Source organism: Anarhichas minor, unplaced genomic scaffold (assembly GCF_050575085.1).
Source record: "Anarhichas minor isolate MPS153535 unplaced genomic scaffold, ASM5057508v1 ptg000073l, whole genome shotgun sequence".
Lineage (NCBI taxonomy): Eukaryota > Metazoa > Chordata > Actinopteri > Perciformes > Anarhichadidae > Anarhichas > Anarhichas minor.
The window spans coordinates 3,059,254-3,080,177 of NW_027466519.1; the positions used below are offsets into that span (position 1 = coordinate 3,059,254).

The window sequence follows — 20,924 nt, forward strand, 5'->3', positions numbered from 1 at the left end:
CTGACTAGCTGCAGTCAAGCGAACCAAAGGCAGCTTTTTTAAAGATGTCTGACATTATCTTTCTCATCTTTTTCAATAGATGTTAAAAAAAATAAAATAAAAAATAGATTTTCATCTGGACCTTCCACTGCTTGTATAATATAGTGCCCCTGTATAAGATGTTCAGGCCATAGCATAGACACTTCAGACCACATTACATTCAACTAGGCTATACACAACTGTGCCATTTTTCACTAATCTGCCGTTCTCCACAGACCGGTAACAGTGACTCAGCTTGTATTTGGACTCATTTTAGGGATGGTTCAGTCTTTAATTAATTCAGGTACAGGATTAAAACATCATGTTATTTTGTTAGCAGCTAAACAGAGTATAAATGGCAGTAAAGAATACTGTTTAATGCAGAATAATATATTACGAATACAGGTATTTCTGTGACATGAACGTTTACAGATGAAGATGCAGATAGTAGCTTTGTGTTACACCCCGAGAACACTCCCATTTACTGTCACACATAAAACCACGTTTGAATTATTAGTACTATGAACAACTGTTAGAAAACACCTTCCTCTTGAATCAAGAGGCAACATGAAATATGAGGAAACGGTAAACAATGACTCCAAAGATGCATTTCAGTGGTGAAGCACAAAAATCTTAAAATTCTCAATCAAATATTTCTGAAACCTGTTCGGCTCATGCAAGTAGGCCTCTATGACTCCACCTTTTTCCACCTTAGGACCGCCCACTTCATACCAGGACGGAACCTGTCCATCATAATAGGAACCTGATGGGTTATCAGGGCTTTTATAAAAGGACACCCACATGTGATAGTTGAACATGGTTCAAACTGGTGGGCTTTGATCTGCTGCATTTTGGAGCCTGGCTGCAGGGATTTGTTCCCAATCAGACACAAGAGCATTGGTGAGGTCCAGCACTGATGTTTGCTGATAAGGCCTGGCTCGCAGTCGGTGCTCCACTTCACCGCAGAAGGTGTGGGGCTTCTGAGTTCAGGGCTCTGCGCAGAACCAGTCAAGTTCTCCCACAGCGAACTTGGAAGAGCACTTCTTTGAGGAACCACCTGTCTTTGTGCACTGGGGGGGACACACACACACACACACACACACACACACACACACACACACACACACAAACTGTTGCCACTAAGTTGGAAGCACACATTGGTGTGAAATCTCCTTGCATTACAATTCCCCTTCATTGGAACTAAGACCAAAGGTAAACAGGGGTCTCCTTAACGCCTCATTTCTTAAGAACCCTTTTGAAAGTCTTGCAGGTGAATCACCATGACACACACACACACACGCACAGACACGCACAGACACACGCAGTTATTTGCCTAAACGGCACAGAGGTGCAGCGCTTTGCGTGTGCAGCGGCTGATAGGGGACTGTGGGTTTGGAGGCTGCAGCCACTTTGCTCCTCAGCTGATCCTCCAGCAGCCCTGCGCCGGGCTATGACTCATACCGCCTGCCTTCTACTGATGCTGGAATCGACAAGTAACACGGAAACGCACCGGTAAACAACGAGCATCGGGCACGACCCGAGCCCGAAAAGACGTTCCGGGAACATTTCCTTCCATTCTCTTTTGGCACTTACCTTTCTTTGTCGTTATCGAAACAAACTCAGATCCTCCTCGCAGGTGTCTGTTGCTGCTGCTGCCTGGCCAGTTCGTCTCGTCCTCCTCCTCCTCCGAGACGTCGCATGTCTCCCACGGTCCTGGTGGAGAGGAAAGATCCGCGCAGAGCTCACCAAACCTGCACCGGAGCTCGATGTGACGGCCCAGCGGAGTGCTTGGTGGGGTGCAGCCTGTGGAGCGCTCGAGCGTACCTCCGAGAGTGCAGAGGAGTCTGATGGATGTCGCTCGGCTTCCTCGAGGGGTGGAGGGTTGACGCTCCTGCTGCATTCAGGGACTCCTCGGAAACTCGGAGATCTCAGAACTTAGCAAACAGGCGCGTCGACCTGCTTCTGTTGATTTTATGCTGTTGTAGAAATTGTTTTTTTTGTGTTTTTTTCCACGAACAATTTTATCCCGAGCACAAAATGTCCCGCCCTACATTATAGATTTGGAACAATCGTTATGCTATACAAAATAAAGAGTCCTTGTTTCTCTACTGGGTAGCATTGCTATGTTATTGGCAGATTTGATTTTCATTTTAACATGAATTAGTATTTTTACCACTAAGAACTGTCCGTAGCTTTCCTGTTCATTTTATTAGAGAGTTAGATGAGATGGGATACCACTTTAAATACTGGGGGTTAAATATGAAGCTACAACCTTAATGGCGTCATTATAAGTAGGGGTAAACAGAACAAAGTTACTGCTAATTAGGCCTCAATATGTTTTTTGAGCAGATTAAACAATGTATAATGTGTTAATTGGTGAGCTTTATTGTGCTTGTAGGCGGACTTTGTTACTTTAGGCCCGAACTAGAACCCACCTGCCTCCAGTCTTCATGCTAAACTAATCTGACTGTGTTTTGGCTGTAGCTTCATATTTAACAAACAATTCTGAGTGTAGTATCAATCTTCTGATCCATCTAGCACTCGACAAGAAAGTAAATAAGAATAATAATAATACTTCTCAAAATGTTAACTAATCCTTTAAAAGAGTCTCCCTTGCTGGACTCAGACTGTTGTCCTACCAGAAAATATGCTTTTCGACAATCCATTTGAGATTGAGAGAGAGGAGATTCCACCAAATATTATGGAACAGTCAGTGCTATATCTTTTTGAATGATCTATGCAACATTTCGCATGTTTTATCAATTATGTGGATTTTATTTGATACATGTTTTCCGTAACCATGTCCAAATTCATATTATGAAATGTAAATAAACCGTTCTTCCTGCTCGACTGGTGATATTATAATCTATATTTAATAGCTTACTGTGCGAACAGAAAACCTAACAGAACTATATACCTAAATGTAATTTTGTATTTTAGTTTAATTTGGGACTTTTTCTGTGAAGAACCAGTAACCTAGCCTACGCCCGGCTCTACTTTTTCTTCTTGTTTGTTTAACTGAATATTTAAAGTTTGTTTGTATGTGAGGTTCTATTTAGAAATAAAACACCTCATATCTGTCATAAAATCAAATGTTAAACAGCATAACCGATGTCATTTGACCAAGCACTCTTGTTTTCAGCATCCCCTGCATTTTTTAGATTTACCCGGCCATCAGTGCTCAGATCAAGAGTTGTAGACTTTTCACAACCCATGAGAATCATTGCCCTTTTTATGAAATGCACTTGCTTTGATTTATTTTGTATTGATTGATAATTGAGAACTCACACTTCACTTCACCATAATTAGAAGCCACCACAAATACGAAATGCAAAGCTGATCGTTTTTGCTGCATGTGAAGGCAGCATCGTGTGTGTAAACTGAAAAGATGTGAGCCCACAGGGTCCTAGCGCCTGCCATCCCATCCCCATTCACTGTACTCTAAATGTTCAACAGGTGGAAACACAAACAATCCTGATATTTTACGTCACAAAAAGAGAAAAGATTAGAAATGAAATGAAATAAAAGCGATTGTGTTATTTAATGTTGCAGAATATAAAAGGATGCTCTTTTTTTTTTAACTCCACAATGACGTTTTGGTGCTGTTTGCAGTTAATCACACTGTATAACTTTTACAGCAAATCTGTAAGTTATTCAGTTATTAACAGCAAAATGAATTAAATGCTGTGAAGTAGAGAGTCAAATACGCTGATGTGTGATGTATAGATTCTGTATGCATTATGAAAATATCAAAGGCATATTTATTTTCTTATATTGTCATGAAGTATAAAAAAAGATCCACCAAACTGAGGTTAAAAGCAAGTTTGCACTGAAACAAAGTAAAACATAAACAACAAGAAAAGATTAATAATTTAAAGAAAAGAATGATCCAAAGACCCCTTCACTGGGTTGCTGGGAAACTTCAAGCTTAATTTCCTGTTACTGCTTGATATTAGCAAACACTGTAACCGGAAATAACCTTGAACTCATTTTGACGGGTTACATTTTGTAAAGCACACTGATGTGCATGTTATGATTGAATGGATGAAGTATCTCACAGTGTTTATTGTACAGAGAAAACCCACAGTGATTATAATTTTACATTTGAAGCTGAATAACTCAGCAGTTACAGTACACGTCCTCCACACCTTTAGCGTCCTCGGGCAGCCCCCAGCGTCCTCTGTTTTCAGCAATATAACATTGATTCCCTGCATCAGTTCTTTTCAGCTCCATAAATGAGTGCCATAACACTTGTGGTAGTATGTCTTTAACACACCAACAAATATAGAAACGCGTTAGGGGAAGTTTTTTTCCCCAATATTGTACATTTTTGGGGAAACAGGCTGTAAATTGCTGATCCCAGTATGAAATAGCAAAATTGGCCTACAAGCCATGTCAGCTTGAAATCAGAAAGAATGTATTTTTTACAGGAAAGAAATTCACATTTGTCACAGATACATTTACACTCTGTTCAGTTGTTAACAACCTCTATCCTGAATTTGGATAAGGAATTTCTATACAAATGAAAAAGCACAATTAAAAAACTGTTTAAAAAACTGCAGAAACTACAGGAATAGCAACAGAGGAGGGAATGTTCCTCCAGGATGGTCAGTTATGCAATACTTAAGTGTCATACACTGTATGTACAGAATAGACATAAGGAAGAGTCTTCAAATAAAATGCAGTCAAAACATAATCACAGTACAAAGTAGCAACATTAAGAGTGCCTGGGATATGGAATAATAGTATAAAACTTCAACAGAACTAAAGAATAGCAGGGTTACAACATACCACAGAGAACTTAACATTAACTAAATGTAGCATTTATACAGTTTGGTTGACACGTTTTGTAAAGTGAATTAAAAGATAAGGATGGTGATAACATGTTTTTATTACTGTCAACAAATGCCATGAAAAACCAACAATGAACTGATCCTACTAACAAGCATTGTATGTGTCTCCAAAGCCTGATAATGTTCTGTGCCATAAAGCTCCATTGTTGTCCAAAAACTATCACGCGCACGCGCACACACGCACACGCACACACACACACACACACACACACCAGTTTATTTTGACTCAATCCCACATACACCGTCCTGTTTCTGGAAATTCTCTCTAGAGCCCTAAATGTTTATTAACCCACAGCTGAAAATGTTCCCTAACAAGTACACTATTTGGTCCTTATTGTGCAGCGTTTGATAAAAACTACTGCGCCCAGATGTTTTAGGAAATTATTGAGTCTTGAAGATGAAAAATGAAACCATATTTGTGACACTTTTTTTTATCTTCAGTTGGAATTAATGGGCCTGTTGCTGAGAGTTAGAGACGGGGACGTCAGAAAGTATCAAGAGACAGACTTACATTGTTGATTCTTGTCTTTTCTTTTTAAAGCACTTTGTTGTGTTGTTTATTGTGTATTGAGTGTGTTACTGCTACTGACTATTATTTCTGTGGGAGATGGTCTGTTTCTATAATGTAGCGTCTAACACACTGTTTTCTATCACAAATGTCAAATACATTTCATTTTGAACCATACGTTCTTGGGAATCTTTCAGTCAATCTCACTTGTAGCATCTTAGTCGTCATGGATACCAAGTGCCTCTGCAAAGATGTGAGGTGCCAAAGCAAATGCTCTATAAACTCCCGAATACACAAACACACATATGTCTAGCAAGCTTAGTGACTGTTAGTTGACTCAAAGTGTATATGTTTAGATCTGTGCTTTACGTTTGTGTAATCGTGTGTGTGTGTGTGTGTGTGTGTGTGTGTGTGTGTGTGTGTGTGTGTGAGAGATGTAGGCATGCTTTAGTGAATTCACATTTGATCATGCATGTGTCCCTTTCAGGATCAAAGTTTCTACCACCACAACCTGTTCCCATGGAGACATGAGAGTGGATTCAGCGTGTCATGGATCTCTGGGCTTCAGGGCCTCTTGTTGAATAAGAATCAAAAAAAGATACTGGACAAAAGAAGAACTGGAGAAACTGCAGACAGTACACAGAGGTATGTTTTGTATTTGGTAAACAATAAGGTTACAACTTCTGCCACGAACCCTGAATGTAACATGCAGCTTTGCCCCACAACATATATCAATGCCAATTGCTTTTACTTCTCACATGTCCTGCACAATCTGCCTTTTTGTATCATATCCTACATATCCTTTGGGTTTGGTTGAATCAACCCTTTAACATCCATGTCTACACCACACAACAACGTTGTCTACGATGGGGCCGCGAACACCACCTAGAGGGCCGCAAAAAACTTTCAGTTTTGCACCTGTGGGCCGCGAGGGCCGCGGGACCGCATAGGTTATCAATTGAAGACACCAGAGATATTACTGTTCTCCATGAGACGCTCAGTTACAATATAGCTTCCCACCACCTGGTGGCGGTAATGCGTAAGTCAGTTGTTTCACAAGCTACAATAAGCAGAAGAAGAAACTCAGCTAGCCGCTAGCCCAGGCATGGGCAAAGTACGGCCGTTGGGCTTTTTAATCCGGCCCGTCAAATATTGGTACAAAATTGTCCACCACTAGATTTAACCACTAGAGGGCAGCAGTGTTACATCATTTAATGAATCATAAACATTACACGATTTAACCACTAGAGGGCAGCAGTGTTAAATCATTTAATGAATCATAAACATTACACGATTTAACCACTAGAGGGCAGCAGTGTTACATAATTTAATGAATCATAAACATTACACGATTTAACCACTAGAGGGCAGCAGTGTTACATAATTTAATGAATCATAAACATTACACGATTTAACCACTAGAGGGCAGCAGTGTTACATAATTTAATGAATCATAAACATTACACGATTTAACCACTAGAGGGCAGCAGTGTTACATAATTTAATGAATCATAAACATTACACGATTTAACCACTAGTGGGCAGCAGTGTTACATCATTTAATGAATCATAAACATTACACGATTTAACCACTAGAGGGCAGCAGTGTTACATCATTTAATGAATCATAAACATTACACGATTTAACCACTAGAGGGCAGCAGTGTTACATCATTTAATGAATCATAAACATTACACGATTTAACCACTAGAGGGCAGCAGTGTTACATCATTTAATGAATCATAAACATTACACGATTTAACCACTAGAGGGCAGCAGTGTTACATCATTTAATGAATCATAAACATTACACGATTTAACCACTAGAGGGCAGCAGTGTTACATCATTTAATGAATCATAAACATTACACGATTTAACCACTAGAGGGCAGCAGTGTTACATCATTTAATGAATCATAAACATTACACGATTTAACCACTAGAGGGCAGCAGTGTTACATCATTTAATGAATCATAAACATTACACGATTTAACCACTAGAGGGCAGCAGTGTTAAATCATTTAATGAATCATAAACATTACACGATTTAACCACTAGAGGGCAGCAGTGTTAAATCATTTAATGAGTAATAAACATTACACGATTTAACCACTAGAGGGCAGCAGTGTTAAATCATTTAATGAATCATAAACATTACACGATTTAACCACTAGAGGGCAGCAGTGTTAAATCATTTAATGAATCATAAACATTACACGATTTAACCACTAGAGGGCAGCAGTGTTAAATTATTTAATGAATCATGAACATTACACGATTTAACCACTAGAGGGCAGCAGTGTTAAATCATTTAATGAATCATAAACATTACACGATTTAACCACTAGAGGGCAGCAGTGTTAAATCATTTAATGAATCATAAACATTACACGATTTAACCACTAGAGGGCAGCAGTGTTAAATCATTTAATGAATCATAAACATTACACGATTTAACCACTAGAGGGCAGCAGTGTTAAATCATTTAATGAATCATGAACATTACACGATTTAACTACTACACTGTAGTGGTAGAAAAAATGAAGACGACAGTGGTGCCATACAAAAGTCTAAATGTGTGCGAAAGTACAATCCTGACTTTCTTAACACTTTCAGTGTGTGGAATGTGGGCTAATGCTATCAAACGAAGCACTGAAGCCTTCAAAAATAAAGCGACACCTCGCGACGAAACATCCAACGCTCGTGGGAAAGCCTGTTGGGCTTCTTGTTGTGTATGTAGGCTTACATACACATGATAAATAAATGTCTTTGTGATCATCACATTGTATCATCTCATTTATTTGACAAGGGTTTTGCCTGTTCAACTCCGCGAGGGCGCCGGCGTCCTCGATCCCCTCCCATTCCGTTCCGTTCCTACGGCTTGCTTGCGCAAACCACGTCACAAAAAATGGCCGTGTTTGGTATCCCAGCATGCCCAAAACCCTCATCTTTGCAAAGAAATCATCGATTTTCTTTCATTTCTTATGGATTTTCCACAAAAGGAGCCCAAACACACATTGTCCAAAGTCGCCATAACATTTCGACGGAAAAAGACACATTACAGACCCAACAATGTGCTAGCGGATGTTACCATGGAGCTAGTAGCTTCAGAAAACGCTAGTACTTAAAGTACAAACCTTATCGTCCTCTTCTGTAAGCCGTCAACCAACGTATAACCTTGCGTAACTGAGCTACCCTCATACTCGATCGTGCGCTCGGTCGCAGCCATTGCGCACCGCAAGTCCGCTACTTACATACCACGTTTTCGACCATATATATATGTAGAATAAAAATAAAAGGAAAATAATATAATATCGAAATATAAAGGGAGAAACACCTTTAGTGTGTCAAGAATATCATTTGGTTACCATGTGTCCATTTGGGTCTCCAAATATCCTTTTAGAGCTTCGCCTGGATCTCTTCATGGAAGAAACACTGTAGAATCGTCATACTTTGTCCAATCTTCTTCAAATTTGAGGCAGTTGTTCACTGATAGTGTAGTTACAGCCACAGGCAGTTATTTATACTGAAAGATACTTTTTTATTTTATGCGGACAAAAATCTTCAATTTTTACTGACTCCAAAGGCCCACTGCTCTGTTTCTATATGACCTACAGGTTTTCTGACACTTTTGATGCATATAGTCAGTGGTTCAGAAGCTACAGCCATTTTAATTTGGGTATGTCATTTTAGGCGGTTTTGCTCCAAAATAGGGGTGGAGTTGAACAGGTAACAATATAGTTATTGAATAGAAATCAAACCAAGAGTGAGATCAACTAGTTAAACTAATAGTTTTAATATTTGAATGGGCCCCGGGACACTTTGTACTTGAAAAGTTGGGCCCCGAGGTCAAAAAGGTTAAGAACCCCTGGTCTACACCACAAGGGAGTTACCAATGGACGGCGGATTCATTCGCAGGCCTCCTGAAAGGACCATCTTCCTGTGCCTGACAAGAGTATGCATTAGGGAATTGTGGTAAACCTGTAACCAGCAGCTGCCTCAGCAGTAGTGATGTGGTGATGGGGGCCGCAATCATACGCTATATTACAGACCATAAATACAATCAACCTATGGGACTGTGAGTGTACAGCCATGCTGGGAGTTCTAAGAGGCTATATTTAACATTTGGCTTTGAGGAAATGCTAAAGTCACCATGCTAACAATCACATTGCTAACATGCTGATGTTTAGCGGTATGGTGACCATAGTCACCATCCAAGTTTAGCGTATTAGCATGCTAACATTTGCTATAAATAGCACTAAAGCTGAGGTCTGATGGGAAGTCATTAGATTTGCAGGTCACAAACCTAAGTATTGGACAGGCAACAGCAACTGAGCTGCAAAGACAAACCAATGAACTACACAAACTGAGGAAAACAGGTGAGGACAATAACTGGCACTGAATGAATATTAAGCCAAGGGGGACACCTGGTGGGGAAAAACAGTCAGGACAAAGAAGCCCAACCACACTGAAGGCCAGGAGTGGAGGCAAATACAGTAGCCCTTTCCTTTTGCTGAGAGGCTGCAAGGACACGCCTTTCATAAAACAGGGGAAAAAACAAAGACCTACAAAAAGAATAATATCTGTTTTACCAACTCAAAACATTTCTAATTGTTTGATTGTGATACTTGTAATTGTGGAGCCTACTTTCAGCTAAATGGGTTGTCTTGGACCACTTTTATGTCCCATACTCTTCCCTTCACATAAACATGCTGCCTCACTGAAACGGCTCCTCTTCCTGGAATGAATGTGAGCGCAATCACCCCTCCCCCTCTTCCTGCTGTCCAATACAGCCAGTCCAACAGTCCAGACACTTCCTGCTTCCTGCCCCTTTCGCAGATCTGCCAGTGTACATATGAGTGCAACACGTTGTAAAGTGAAGCCCCATTCACTGCAGATCAGCAAGGAGCTGTAAAGAAAGGGAACTAAGCTTTGGTTTGGACCAGCTCTCAGTTGTTATCTTATAATAGAAAGTGAAACTATTTCACATTCCATGTCTCTTCGGGGTGAAATGGCGCAGCAACAGAATCTGATGGATCGGAAAAAACTCTGCTGTTCCATCTGTCTGGATCTACTGAAGGATCCAGTGACTATTCCCTGTGGGCACAGCTACTGCATGAGCTGTATTAAAAGCCACTGGGATGGGGAAGATCAGAAGGAAATCCACAGCTGTCCTCAGTGTAGACAGACCTTTAGACCGAGGCCTGCGCTGGTGAAAAACACCATGTTGGCAGATTTAGTGGAGGAACTGAGGAAGACGGGACTCCAAGTTGCTCTGGCTGATCACTGCTACGCCGGACCTGAAGACGTGGGATGTGATTTCTGCTCTGGGAGAAAGCTGAGAGCTCTCAAGTCCTGTCTGCAGTGTCTGGTCTCTTACTGTGAGCAGCACATCCAGCCTCACTATGAGTCCCCAGCCTTTGAAAAGCACAAGCTGGTCGACCCTTCCCAGAAGCTCCAGGAGAACATCTGCTCTCATCATGGTGAAGTGATGAAGATTTTCTGCCGCACTGATCAGCAGTGTATCTGTATTATGTGCTCCAGGGATGAACATAAAGACCACGACACGGTCTTGGCCTCAACAGAAAGGGCCGAGAGGCAGGGAGAGCTCGGAACAAGTCGACAAAGAATCCAGCAGAGAATCCAGAGCCGAGAGAAAGACGTGAAGGCGCTCCAGCGGCAGTTGGAGGCCATCAATCACTCCGCTGACAAAGTTGCGAAGAACAGCGAGAAAATCTTCACTGGGCTGGTGCATCTTTGCAAGAGCAGAAGCTCTGATGTGAAGCAGCAGATCAGATCCCGACAGAAAACCGAAGTCAGTCGGGCTATGGAGCTTCAGGAGAAGCTGCAGCAGGAGATCACCGAATTGAGGAGGAGAGACGCTGAGCTGAAGCGGCTCTCACGCACAGAGGACCACGCCCGGTTTCTACAGAACTACCCCGCACTGTCATGTCTTAGTGAAGCTCCAAACTCGCCCAACAAAAACATCCACACTCTGCACTACTTTGAGGATGTGACAACAGTTGTGTCAGAGGCCAGAGAAAAGCTGCAAGGCATTCTGAGTGACGCGTGGACCAAGATCTCAGAGCCTGAAGTGGATGTTTTACGGCCACAACCAGAGCCCGAGACCAGAGCGGAATTCTTACAATACTCATGTCAAATCACACTGGATCCAAACACAGCAAACGCACGGCTGTTATTATCGGAGGGGAACAGAAAAGCAACAGTGACGAGTGAAAAACAGTTGTATTCAAGTCATGGAGACAGATTTACCGACATGTTTCAGGTTCTGAGCAGAGGGAGTGTGAGCGGCCGCCATTACTGGGAGGTAGAGAGGAGCGAATGTGAAGTTTCAGTGGCGGTCACGTACGAGGATATCAGCAGAACAGGATATGAAAGTGGTTTTGGAAATGATGACAAGTCTTGGGCATTAGAGTGTTTCAGCAACAACTACGAGTTCAGACATAACGGTTTAAAAACTTTTATCTCAGGCCCTCAGTCCTCCAGAGTAGGAGTGTACCTGGACCACACGGCAGGTATCCTGTGTTTCTACAGCGTCTCCGCAACCATGACTCTCCTCCACAGAGTCCAGACCACATTCACTCAGCCACACTATCAGGGACTTGGCGTTTTTGCTTCACACGGAAACGGATCTGCTGCTGTGTTCTCTGAGCTTGAGTAGAAAGAAGTTAGGAGGCTGACTGTGTGCTTTATTTTTTGAGTCAGGAACTGTGAGCTATGATTGTATAACCATTGCCTGAACAGGAGGCTGTGCAAATACATCTTTCATCAGATATTTTTATGTTTTTTTGGCTCATGACCTTCTTCAGAGAAGTTTGGCAATATTTACTGCAGCTGCTCGTCTTCCTTTGGGAAGCCAAAATAAGGGAACATTTTGTATTCATGAGTAATGGAAGTGTTAAAAACAATCTGGTGGCTTTCTTTCTTTGCCATGTTTGCTTATGAAATGTGGATTGAGTCCCAGCACATTTTTATTATGAAGAAGAAAAAAAATCACCAATGATTTATGTTTGCATTTACAGTCAGTCAAGAAGACACAGTTAGAGTAAAGGTGTGATTTGTTCCAATGTCTGCAGAAACTCATTCCAATCAATGAAGGTTCGGAGTTCCGATCTTTCCTCACACTAATCATTTCTTTTTTTTACTATATTCTATAAAGTATTAGCCACAAAATATGTAGCTGAAGAGCATTTACAGAAGAGCAAAGCCATAGTGCGCTTATTGCACTATTTCCTTTATATAAATCATTTTTGTTTACAGTTGCAATGTAATTGAAATTTCACTTATAGTGTTTTTTATGTGAACGATTGCACTTTTACATTTGATTGAAGACAATTTGTTGTGTTTTTTTTTTTTACATAAAAAGGCGTTATAATCATTATGTACAATTATGATGGAAATCACTTTGCAAATAAACTTAATATTGTCAAATTGGCTTCCTTGACCATGATGTTCATTCTTGGATTGCGTTTAAAAAAACATTGACAACTGAAAGCAACTGGCTGTCTCGAGTTCAAGTGTTGTTGTACCTTAAGTACACTTTTAAAGTGTTACAATTTACTTAAATACGTAATTTGCTTTTTTACCTCTACTTCATTCATTTTAACAATTAATGATAATATTGAGCCAATGAGCTGCCTAATAAGTGCTTTTGATACTTGAATGAATTGTTTAATTAAATTATTTTTAACGTATTATTTGGATTGATTTTGATTGATTGTAACCAATGCCTATTTATTCATTTATTAAATTTGAATCACAGTGGAAACAGAAAGAACCGATTTCACCAACATAACCTCGTGATTAAACACCTTGTTTAATAACACATGACGTTGATAGAATAAGGCCCAGTCACGTCAATTATAAAATATTATGGATAATAAGTCAATTTATTTTACAACACTCGAAAAATAAGCGGAACTCTCTGTCGATAGAAGAGCCCGGCTGAAACCAACACGGAATGTTTTAGTGACGCACATCAGAACACGGAAGTGAAACGCTGTTTCCGTGTTTATGTTTTCATCTTAGCGCCGAGCAGAAAAGCTCATTGTGTGAACCAGTATGGCGGTGAGCGCCGTTCACCTGGAGTCGGACGCCTTCCTGGTGTGCATGAATCACGCGTTAAGCACGGAGAAAGAAGAGGTGATGGGTCTGTGCATCGGAGAGGTGGAGACCACCCGGATCGTCCACATCCACTCAGTCATCATCCTCCGCCGCTCGGACAAGAGGAAGGACCGGGTGGAGATCTCCCCGGAGCAGCTGTCGGCGGCCTCCACGGAGGCGGAGAGGCTGGCCGACATGACCGGCAGGCCGATGCGGGTGGTCGGCTGGTACCACTCCCACCCGCACATCACCGTGTGGCCCTCCCACGTCGACGTGAGGACCCAGGCGATGTACCAGATGCTGGACCAGTGCTTCGTGGGCCTCATCTTCTCCTGCTTCATAGAGGACAAGAACACCAAGACGGGCCGCGTGCTTTACACCTGCTTCCAGTCCGTGCAGGCGCAGAAGGGCTCCGAGTACGAGCGGGTGGAGATCCCCATCCACGTGGTGCCCCGCGAGGCCATCGGCAAGGTGTGCCTGGAGTCGGCCGTGGAGCTGCCGCGGATCCTGTGCCAGGAGGAGCAGGACACGTACCGCAAGATCCACAGCCTGGCGCACCTGGACCCCGTCACCAAGATCCACAACGGCTCGGTGTTCACCAAGAACCTGTGCAGCCAGATGTCGGCGGTGAGCGGGCCGCTGCTGCAGTGGCTGGAGGACCGCCTGGAGCAGAACAAGCAGAGCGTCGTGGAGCTGCGGCAGGAGAAGGAGAGGCTGCTGCAGGAGCTGGCTGCTATGTGAGCCGGGAGGACAGAGAGGACAGTTTGGAGACTATACTATCGGTTGTTGTTTTTGTCCACGAAGGAAACGGACCTCCTGTGTTGCTTGTTTTTAGGTTCTTTACCGTTTTGTACCAACCGAAAAGTTGTCCATAATATGTAGAGTCTGAAACTGTCTGATACCAAAAGGGTGGCATCGCATTCTTGATTTAGAAATGTCCTTATTTAAATCGCTATTGTATTACATTTATTATATTTGGGGTCATTCTCGTACAACTGTGTTGTGCGGCTGCAACTCACGAATAAACTGCCAAATATGTAATAATTTGGTCCTAAAAAATGTCCCCGAGAATGTTTTCCCCAAACAAGTCCAACGCAAAGATGCTCAAATTAAAATGATAAAAACAACAGAAACTCTTAAAATCCTCACATTTGAGAAGCTGGAACCAGAACATTTTTGGCAAATATTGCTTGGAAAATTCTTTAAAAAAACGTGTTGGTTACCAAATAGTTTTCTTCTGTCAATCAACTAATCCACGAATCAACTCATTGCTTCAGCTCGAGTCCCCAGAGCTGCTATCTAAAGCCTCAAAGATGAAGTTCTGCTTACTTGTTTCTTAGACCAGATAGTTTCCTGATTTGAGTTTTTGTTCAGCTCTTTGGTGACAAGAGAAAGTTAAACTCTTGACTCATTTGAGAAGTTACTCTTATAAAGTATAGTTTTGGTTTAGGGCTCTTTAATTCAGTTTTAGCCGACATAATGCGATGGAAGATGTTAACCCACCCATGATGGGAATCAATGGTTAACTGGAGGGAAAGCTGATGGTGTGAAATATTAAGTAATTTATGGTTAATGGGCAAAAACACTCAAATCTTACGTTGGGTCACGTCTCCCTTCTTATAAACACTCTGAATCAGAGCCAGCTGGGCACATTGAGCGACGTGCGACAAAGAGAACGTGCCTTTGGACTAACAGGTGTTACTGTAGATACTGTCAATGAGGGATTCTGAATTGACATTAGTTCACTCTGCTTTGTCTTTTTCTTCTGCCTTGTCTCCTCCCAGATTTGTAAAGCCTGATATCTTCTTTCTTTTGAAGGTGCATTATTCAGGTGTGACTAACATGTTTTTTCTCTGCATACTGTAAAATAAAACAGCTGTTGTTGCTGCACTGTGACCCACACACACCTCACTGTCACTTCACTTTAGTCCTGAAACAATGAGGTGATGATACCAAACCGAAAACACGTTTCTGTTTTGAGTTTGAAAACAGTTTCAGGAATTATTAGTTAAGAAGAAATATTGAACATTCGAGCACAGCTTTCAAACAGTTTGTTCTCATGTTATCATGAATTGGGTTTGCAGCAATATTATCGAGGTGTCGGTCACACTCATTAGTTCAGCAGTGCTTAGTTACTGAGCCACATCTGAAAACAGTCGCAATTCACATTTTTAATTCAGTATGACTTACCTAACGAATCATTATCCTCAATATACGTTGTGAATAAATGTCCATAAATGTGCCAACAGGACAAAGACGCTCATTATCACTTGCTGCAGAATTATCACGCTTTTAGGCTTACTTGAGTATCAGAGTAATCCAGTGATGTTAGTCCGTACATCCACGGGTACATTGCAAACAGGGACTGCTAACAGCAAATTTGTCATAATTTTAATGCTACTAATTTGCCAAAAATCATAGTTGTAGCCCACAGTGTAACTAACTTAATCTATGGCAACACTGAAACCCCCTGGTTTAGTCTAACTGTCAGAAATTAGGAGGAAATTGCCACAACAATTTCCTAAAGCTCGAGCAGATGGGCACAGAAGGAAAAGCACAGGTGTAACTTCAGAATGGCTGAATTCCATTTAGCTGTTTAGGTCACAGGGTCCTTGTATTGTGCATGCTGACACACAGACACACTGGTGTGGCTTACTGGAAAAGAACAGACCCATCGTTAATATCATTAAATCCATGTGTGCTTTTCCTACAATGATGAGTCAAAATGTCTGCTGTGAAAAAGATCCATTCAGTAAATATTTTGTCTTAAACTTGCTTATTTTATTTTCCTTATTAATCAACCTACTGCTGTTATCTGTTCAAAATTAAAGCTGTAACCATACAAATACATCACCTGTGTAATTTACATTTAGGCCTACCTTTTTTTCCATACTATGTGTATCGGCTTCATTTTGAATAAACGGGACAAACATTCACAAAATACTCCAAACCCCAATAACACAACTGTCTCGGTAAAAACAGAGAAACTTAACATTATCTTTGGAGAATGTGGCGTTGACAACAGTCGGCAGATATATGTCACAGAGGCATAGAACAAACAAGCAAATATTTATTATACTACTTGTGTTTTTATTTAACATATCCAATCAGCAAACAGCAGCACCACATACAACACACAAGAGGTTACATCTTTACAGTATTTATTATTATAGAGTATTTTTTTATTTTGTCAGTGTCATGTCAGACTGTTACAGTGAGACAGTGACTGTAAAATTGGACATGTCTTTTGATCTCTTTGCTGAATACTCTGTTGAAACATGTAGCTGTGAAACATCTTATCTGTAGTGCTTCTAAGCAACTTTACTGATGGACTTTCTTCACATATTCAATCATAAAATTATTTCAAAAGACAATCTTTATCTTTCCATCTGTGTAGCAGCCGGGCCTTAGGGGGCAAATGAAAGGGAACCAACAACGCCACCTGGGGAATTACACCCAGGGAAATATAAGCTTAACAACCCAAATATATGGTGTAGAATTTGTTAAGGGCACACAGATGCGTTACCGATCTTTGGACAGAGACGTGTTTTGTAAAAATGAACCGAAAATGTATTAAAGGAATCAATGAAACTCATCAAAATAACAACTAAAACATGCAGAACAAAGGAAAAACAGTCAAAACATGCAAAGCAGAGGAAAAACTGTCAAAATATGCAGAACAGAGGAAAAACAGTCAAAACATGCAAAGCAGACGCAAAACAGGCAAAATGGAGGCAGCAAAACAGCAGCAGGTGAACCACCTCACATATGGGGTAAGTAGTCAGACGGCAACAAGAGGAGACAAATGTCTGAAACCCACCATGAGCCACCACAGAGTCCCAGGGGCCAAAATAAAGGAGTGAGTCCAGAACCACGGGTGCGATTTATATGCTGGCACTGATTGAGGGGAGGAGCCTAGTCTGAGGGCTGTGTTCACAACCCTACACTTCCTTCTCTGAGGAGCGTTCCCCACTATGTGTTCACTTTATACACAAAACCAGTATGCTAAGTATGTCAGCACTGTGGAGGAAAGTAAGCCAATGATGAATCAGATTAACGATTTAAACTTAACTGCACTTTTCTGAATACACTGACAAAGTGAAATTGTGAAAACAAAACCATTCTTAATAAATAAAAGACTTATATCACACTGCTCAATTAAGGCCCAAGTCACACAGAGAAGAGAATATTACAGCAACAATGCAATTATAGAACAAATAGGACTATATACACCACACACGGTTCAATATCCATTTAGGTTGCACAACAGTTAATCAACCTCTATCTAATTTGGGAAAGCCCTCCCAGGAACACCCCGACTCTGGAGGACTTAGAGTTTTGAATATTTATTTTTTTACTGTTATGTTTGTCTTGGGGTCCTGTGGCGGTAAAACATCCACTTCACGAACTGTCATTGAGATCTTGTTCCATTCCTTACGATAACTGTCCTGTAGTTTTTCTTTGGCCGCTGACACAGACGCAGCCACATCCTCAAAGTATTGCAAAGGACGTGTGTTGAAGCAGGGTAAGGCGGTAGAATTAGGGCGACATGGCAGCGAGGCGTATTTGAGCAGAAACTGGGTTTGATCCTTCGTGTGTGACAGCTGCTCCAGCTCAGTGTCCCTCCTCCTCAGATCAGCGATCTCCTGCTGCAGCTTCTTCTGAAGCTCTTTGGCCCGACTCCCTTCAATTTCCTGCTTGGATCTGATCTTACGCTTCACATCAGAGCTTCTTTTCTCGATGAGATTAATCAGCTCAGTATACTTCTCAATGTCCTCCGCTGCTGCATCAGCGGAGCGCTTGATGGCCTCCACCTCCTGCTGAAGCTCCTTCACAACCTTCTTTTGGCTCTGGATTCTTTGCTGGATTTCTTGTCGACTTGTTCCGAGCTCTCCCTGCCTCTTGGCCATTTCTATTGAGGCTCTCACTGTGTTGTGGCTTTTGTGTTCATTCATTGAGCAGTCAACACAGATACATTGCTTATCAGTGTAGCAGAAAATGTCCTTCACCTCATTGTGTTCGGTACAGATGTTTTCCTGGAGCTTTGCAGCTTCGACCAGCCTGTGTTTCTTTGATGGAACTTCAAAGTGTTGTTGGATGTGCTGCTCACAGTAAGAGACCCGACACTGCAGACAAGACTTGAGAGCTTTCCGTTTTCTCACAGTGCAGACATCACATCCCACATCTTCAGGTCCAGCGTAGCAGTGATAAACCGGAGCAACTTGGTGTCCCGTCTTCCTCTGTCCCTCCATTAAATCTGCAAACAAGGTGTTTTCCGCCAGCGCAGGCCTCAGTGTAAAGGTCTGTCTGCACTGAGGACAGCTGTGTATTTCTTTCCTCTGATCCCTCTTATCCCAGTGGCTTTTAATACAGCTCATGCAGTAGTTGTGCCCACAGGGAATAGTCACTGGATCCTTCAGTAGATTCAGACAGAGGGAACAGCAGAAATGTCTCCGGTCATACTGATGCTGTGCTATTTTCCCTCTCAGTGAAAGTGAGTTTGTGAATATTAATGTGCCAAGAGGGAAGAGGGAGCGGTTTCAAGTTTTGCATTATTCCAGAAAGAGGAGGGGTTAGGAACAACTGGTGTGTGTTCTTCCCCTTCATCCCTCATAACTATTATTTTCTTATTGCTTTTACAACTTGCTTATAATTAACATTTATACCTACAGCTGTTTTCTCAGCTCTAGCTTTTCTTAAGGAGAGTGATCTCTCTCAGTGCCTCACCCAAGGTTTTTTTTTTTTACATGCTAATGTTTTGGTATGTTGTCCTTATAGGAGCGGTCACAAAATTTGCATAAAATGTTGGGTGGAATACGGCCTGACTTTAAGCTTCTCTTACGATATTTAACAACGTTTTGCCTCAGGGTTGTTCATGTGTGTACTTGTGTGCTTGTGAAATATCAAAAGTCACGGCTCAAGCACTGTCCCAAACATGGATGTGAAAGATAACATACTATTAAACTAAGTATGACATTAAATCGAGTATGTACAGTTGTGTATTTTAACTAGATTTTGTGTACAGAAAGAATTCTGGGATGTATAGCTATTAGATTCCAAAGGATTTCTGAGTATGAGACGTGATTTTACTGGACATACTCAACCGCCCCAAAATGTTGTCCCGTTGACTACAGATGCAGCCTTTGAATGCAGAATCTGTGTATAGAGATTCAATTTAGTGTGAACAGTCTGCTGGTAATGGTAATCATTAATTAATTTAGTAGGCACAGGCAGTATGCAGTACATCCTGATGTACTGAAAAAAATGTTGTGTTGGATTTACTTAATTTTTTTAAGTAAGTGGTTGCACGAAATAAATTTATCTAAATCCAGATATATATTTAAAGTTGACAAGTTCATTTATGTTCATAATTTTACCTCAACTATTTTGAGTAAAGTTTACTCACTATGTTCATGTTTAGTATACTAAAATGTATTATGTAACCTCAATTACTATTTACCTTTTTTGTTTAAGTAGATTCTGATCAATTTAATGGTTTAATTTCCACAAACTAAAATTAAGTTTGATCTAGTTCAAATTTTTTAGCTATTACTAGTATCTTAACGTTCAATACATTCCATGTTTACACAAATGAAGCAAACAAAATACTCACTTTTTACAACTTTACTATCTTCATTACCAGCAATGTAAATAAGTACATTTACTCAAGTATTGTACTCATGTAAAAATATAAGGTACTTGTAGTTTATATAAGTATTTCTATGTTCTGCTACTTTCCACTTCTCCTCCCCTACATCTCAGAGGTAAATATTGTATTTTTAACTACATTTGTCTGAAAGCTTTAGTTTCTTTTCAGATAAAAAGAAAAAGCTTTTACTGCACAATACTTTTGATTGTGCAGTAAATGTAAAAGTACATTTGGATGAGAATACTTGAATGCAGGACATTTACTTATACCAGTGCCATTGCTAACAAACAAAAAAATATGCACCAGTACCATAGCTGCAAGACAGCGAACACGTACATCCAAAGGATGCATTGAGTGAATATAATACCCAATGTCTCACAAAAACAAGCCCCTATGTCCAGGGTCACGGACAGGGACACGCATCCTGCTGACCCGACCAGTTGGGTCTTCTCTCTTATCACCTCACCAACAGTTCTCTTCTCTGATGATAAGATAGATAAGTCATATCCTGGACTTATTGTATTGATAATGGTCCTTTTGCTGGACTTGAAATACTGTATGTTTTTACAACTTTTTAATCATGTATATATTTATTTTGAATGTATTATTATTTTCTTATTGCTTTTACAACTTTTATTTTATTTTAGTAAATAACATTTATACAAATATATTGTTCTTATATACAACTACAGCTGTTTTCTCAGCTCTAGCTTTTCTTAAGGAGAGTGATCTCTCTAAGTGCCTCACCCACGGTTTTGTTTATTTTGCAT

The 20,924-nt window shown here is 40.9% G+C and overlaps 4 protein-coding genes across 4 annotated transcripts in view; 2 read left to right on the forward strand and 2 right to left on the reverse strand.

Moving 5' to 3' along the window:
- LOC142935440 (ras-related protein Rab-27B-like) overlaps positions 1-1,892 on the reverse strand; it is a 45,278-nt gene extending 43,386 nt beyond the window's left edge. Inside the window, exon 1 of the mRNA XM_076079821.1 lies at positions 1,612-1,892. The gene's annotated coding sequence lies outside the window, so the exon portion shown is untranslated. The remainder of the gene's footprint in view (positions 1-1,611) is intronic.
- Positions 1,893-10,204: 8,312 nt separating this feature from the next.
- On the forward strand, positions 10,205-12,837 carry LOC142935471 (E3 ubiquitin/ISG15 ligase TRIM25-like). The gene has a single exon (XM_076079859.1). The coding sequence runs from the start codon at positions 10,375-10,377 to the stop codon at positions 12,061-12,063; it is 1,689 nt and encodes a 562-aa protein (XP_075935974.1). The 5' UTR covers positions 10,205-10,374; the 3' UTR covers positions 12,064-12,837.
- A 548-nt stretch (positions 12,838-13,385) lies between these two features.
- brcc3 (BRCA1/BRCA2-containing complex, subunit 3) lies at positions 13,386-15,407 on the forward strand. Its single transcript, XM_076079798.1, has one exon. The coding sequence runs from the start codon at positions 13,464-13,466 to the stop codon at positions 14,244-14,246; it is 783 nt and encodes a 260-aa protein (XP_075935913.1). The 5' UTR covers positions 13,386-13,463; the 3' UTR covers positions 14,247-15,407.
- Positions 15,408-17,851: 2,444 nt separating this feature from the next.
- Positions 17,852-19,602, reverse strand: LOC142935236 (E3 ubiquitin/ISG15 ligase TRIM25-like). Its single transcript, XM_076079451.1, has 2 exons — positions 19,596-19,602; positions 17,852-18,987 (listed from the first exon to the last, which is right to left on the reverse strand). Exons 1-2 carry the CDS (start codon positions 19,600-19,602, stop codon positions 17,852-17,854), a joined length of 1,143 nt encoding a protein of 380 aa, XP_075935566.1.
- Positions 19,603-20,924: the final 1,322 nt, after the last annotated feature.

What these genes read in the sequence shown, in the direction of transcription:
- LOC142935471 (XM_076079859.1), top strand. Translation starts at nt 10,375, where the DNA reads ATGTCTCTTCGGGGTGAAATGGCGCAGCAACAGAATCTGATGGATCGG.
- brcc3 (XM_076079798.1), top strand. Translation starts at nt 13,464, where the DNA reads ATGGCGGTGAGCGCCGTTCACCTGGAGTCGGACGCCTTCCTGGTGTGC.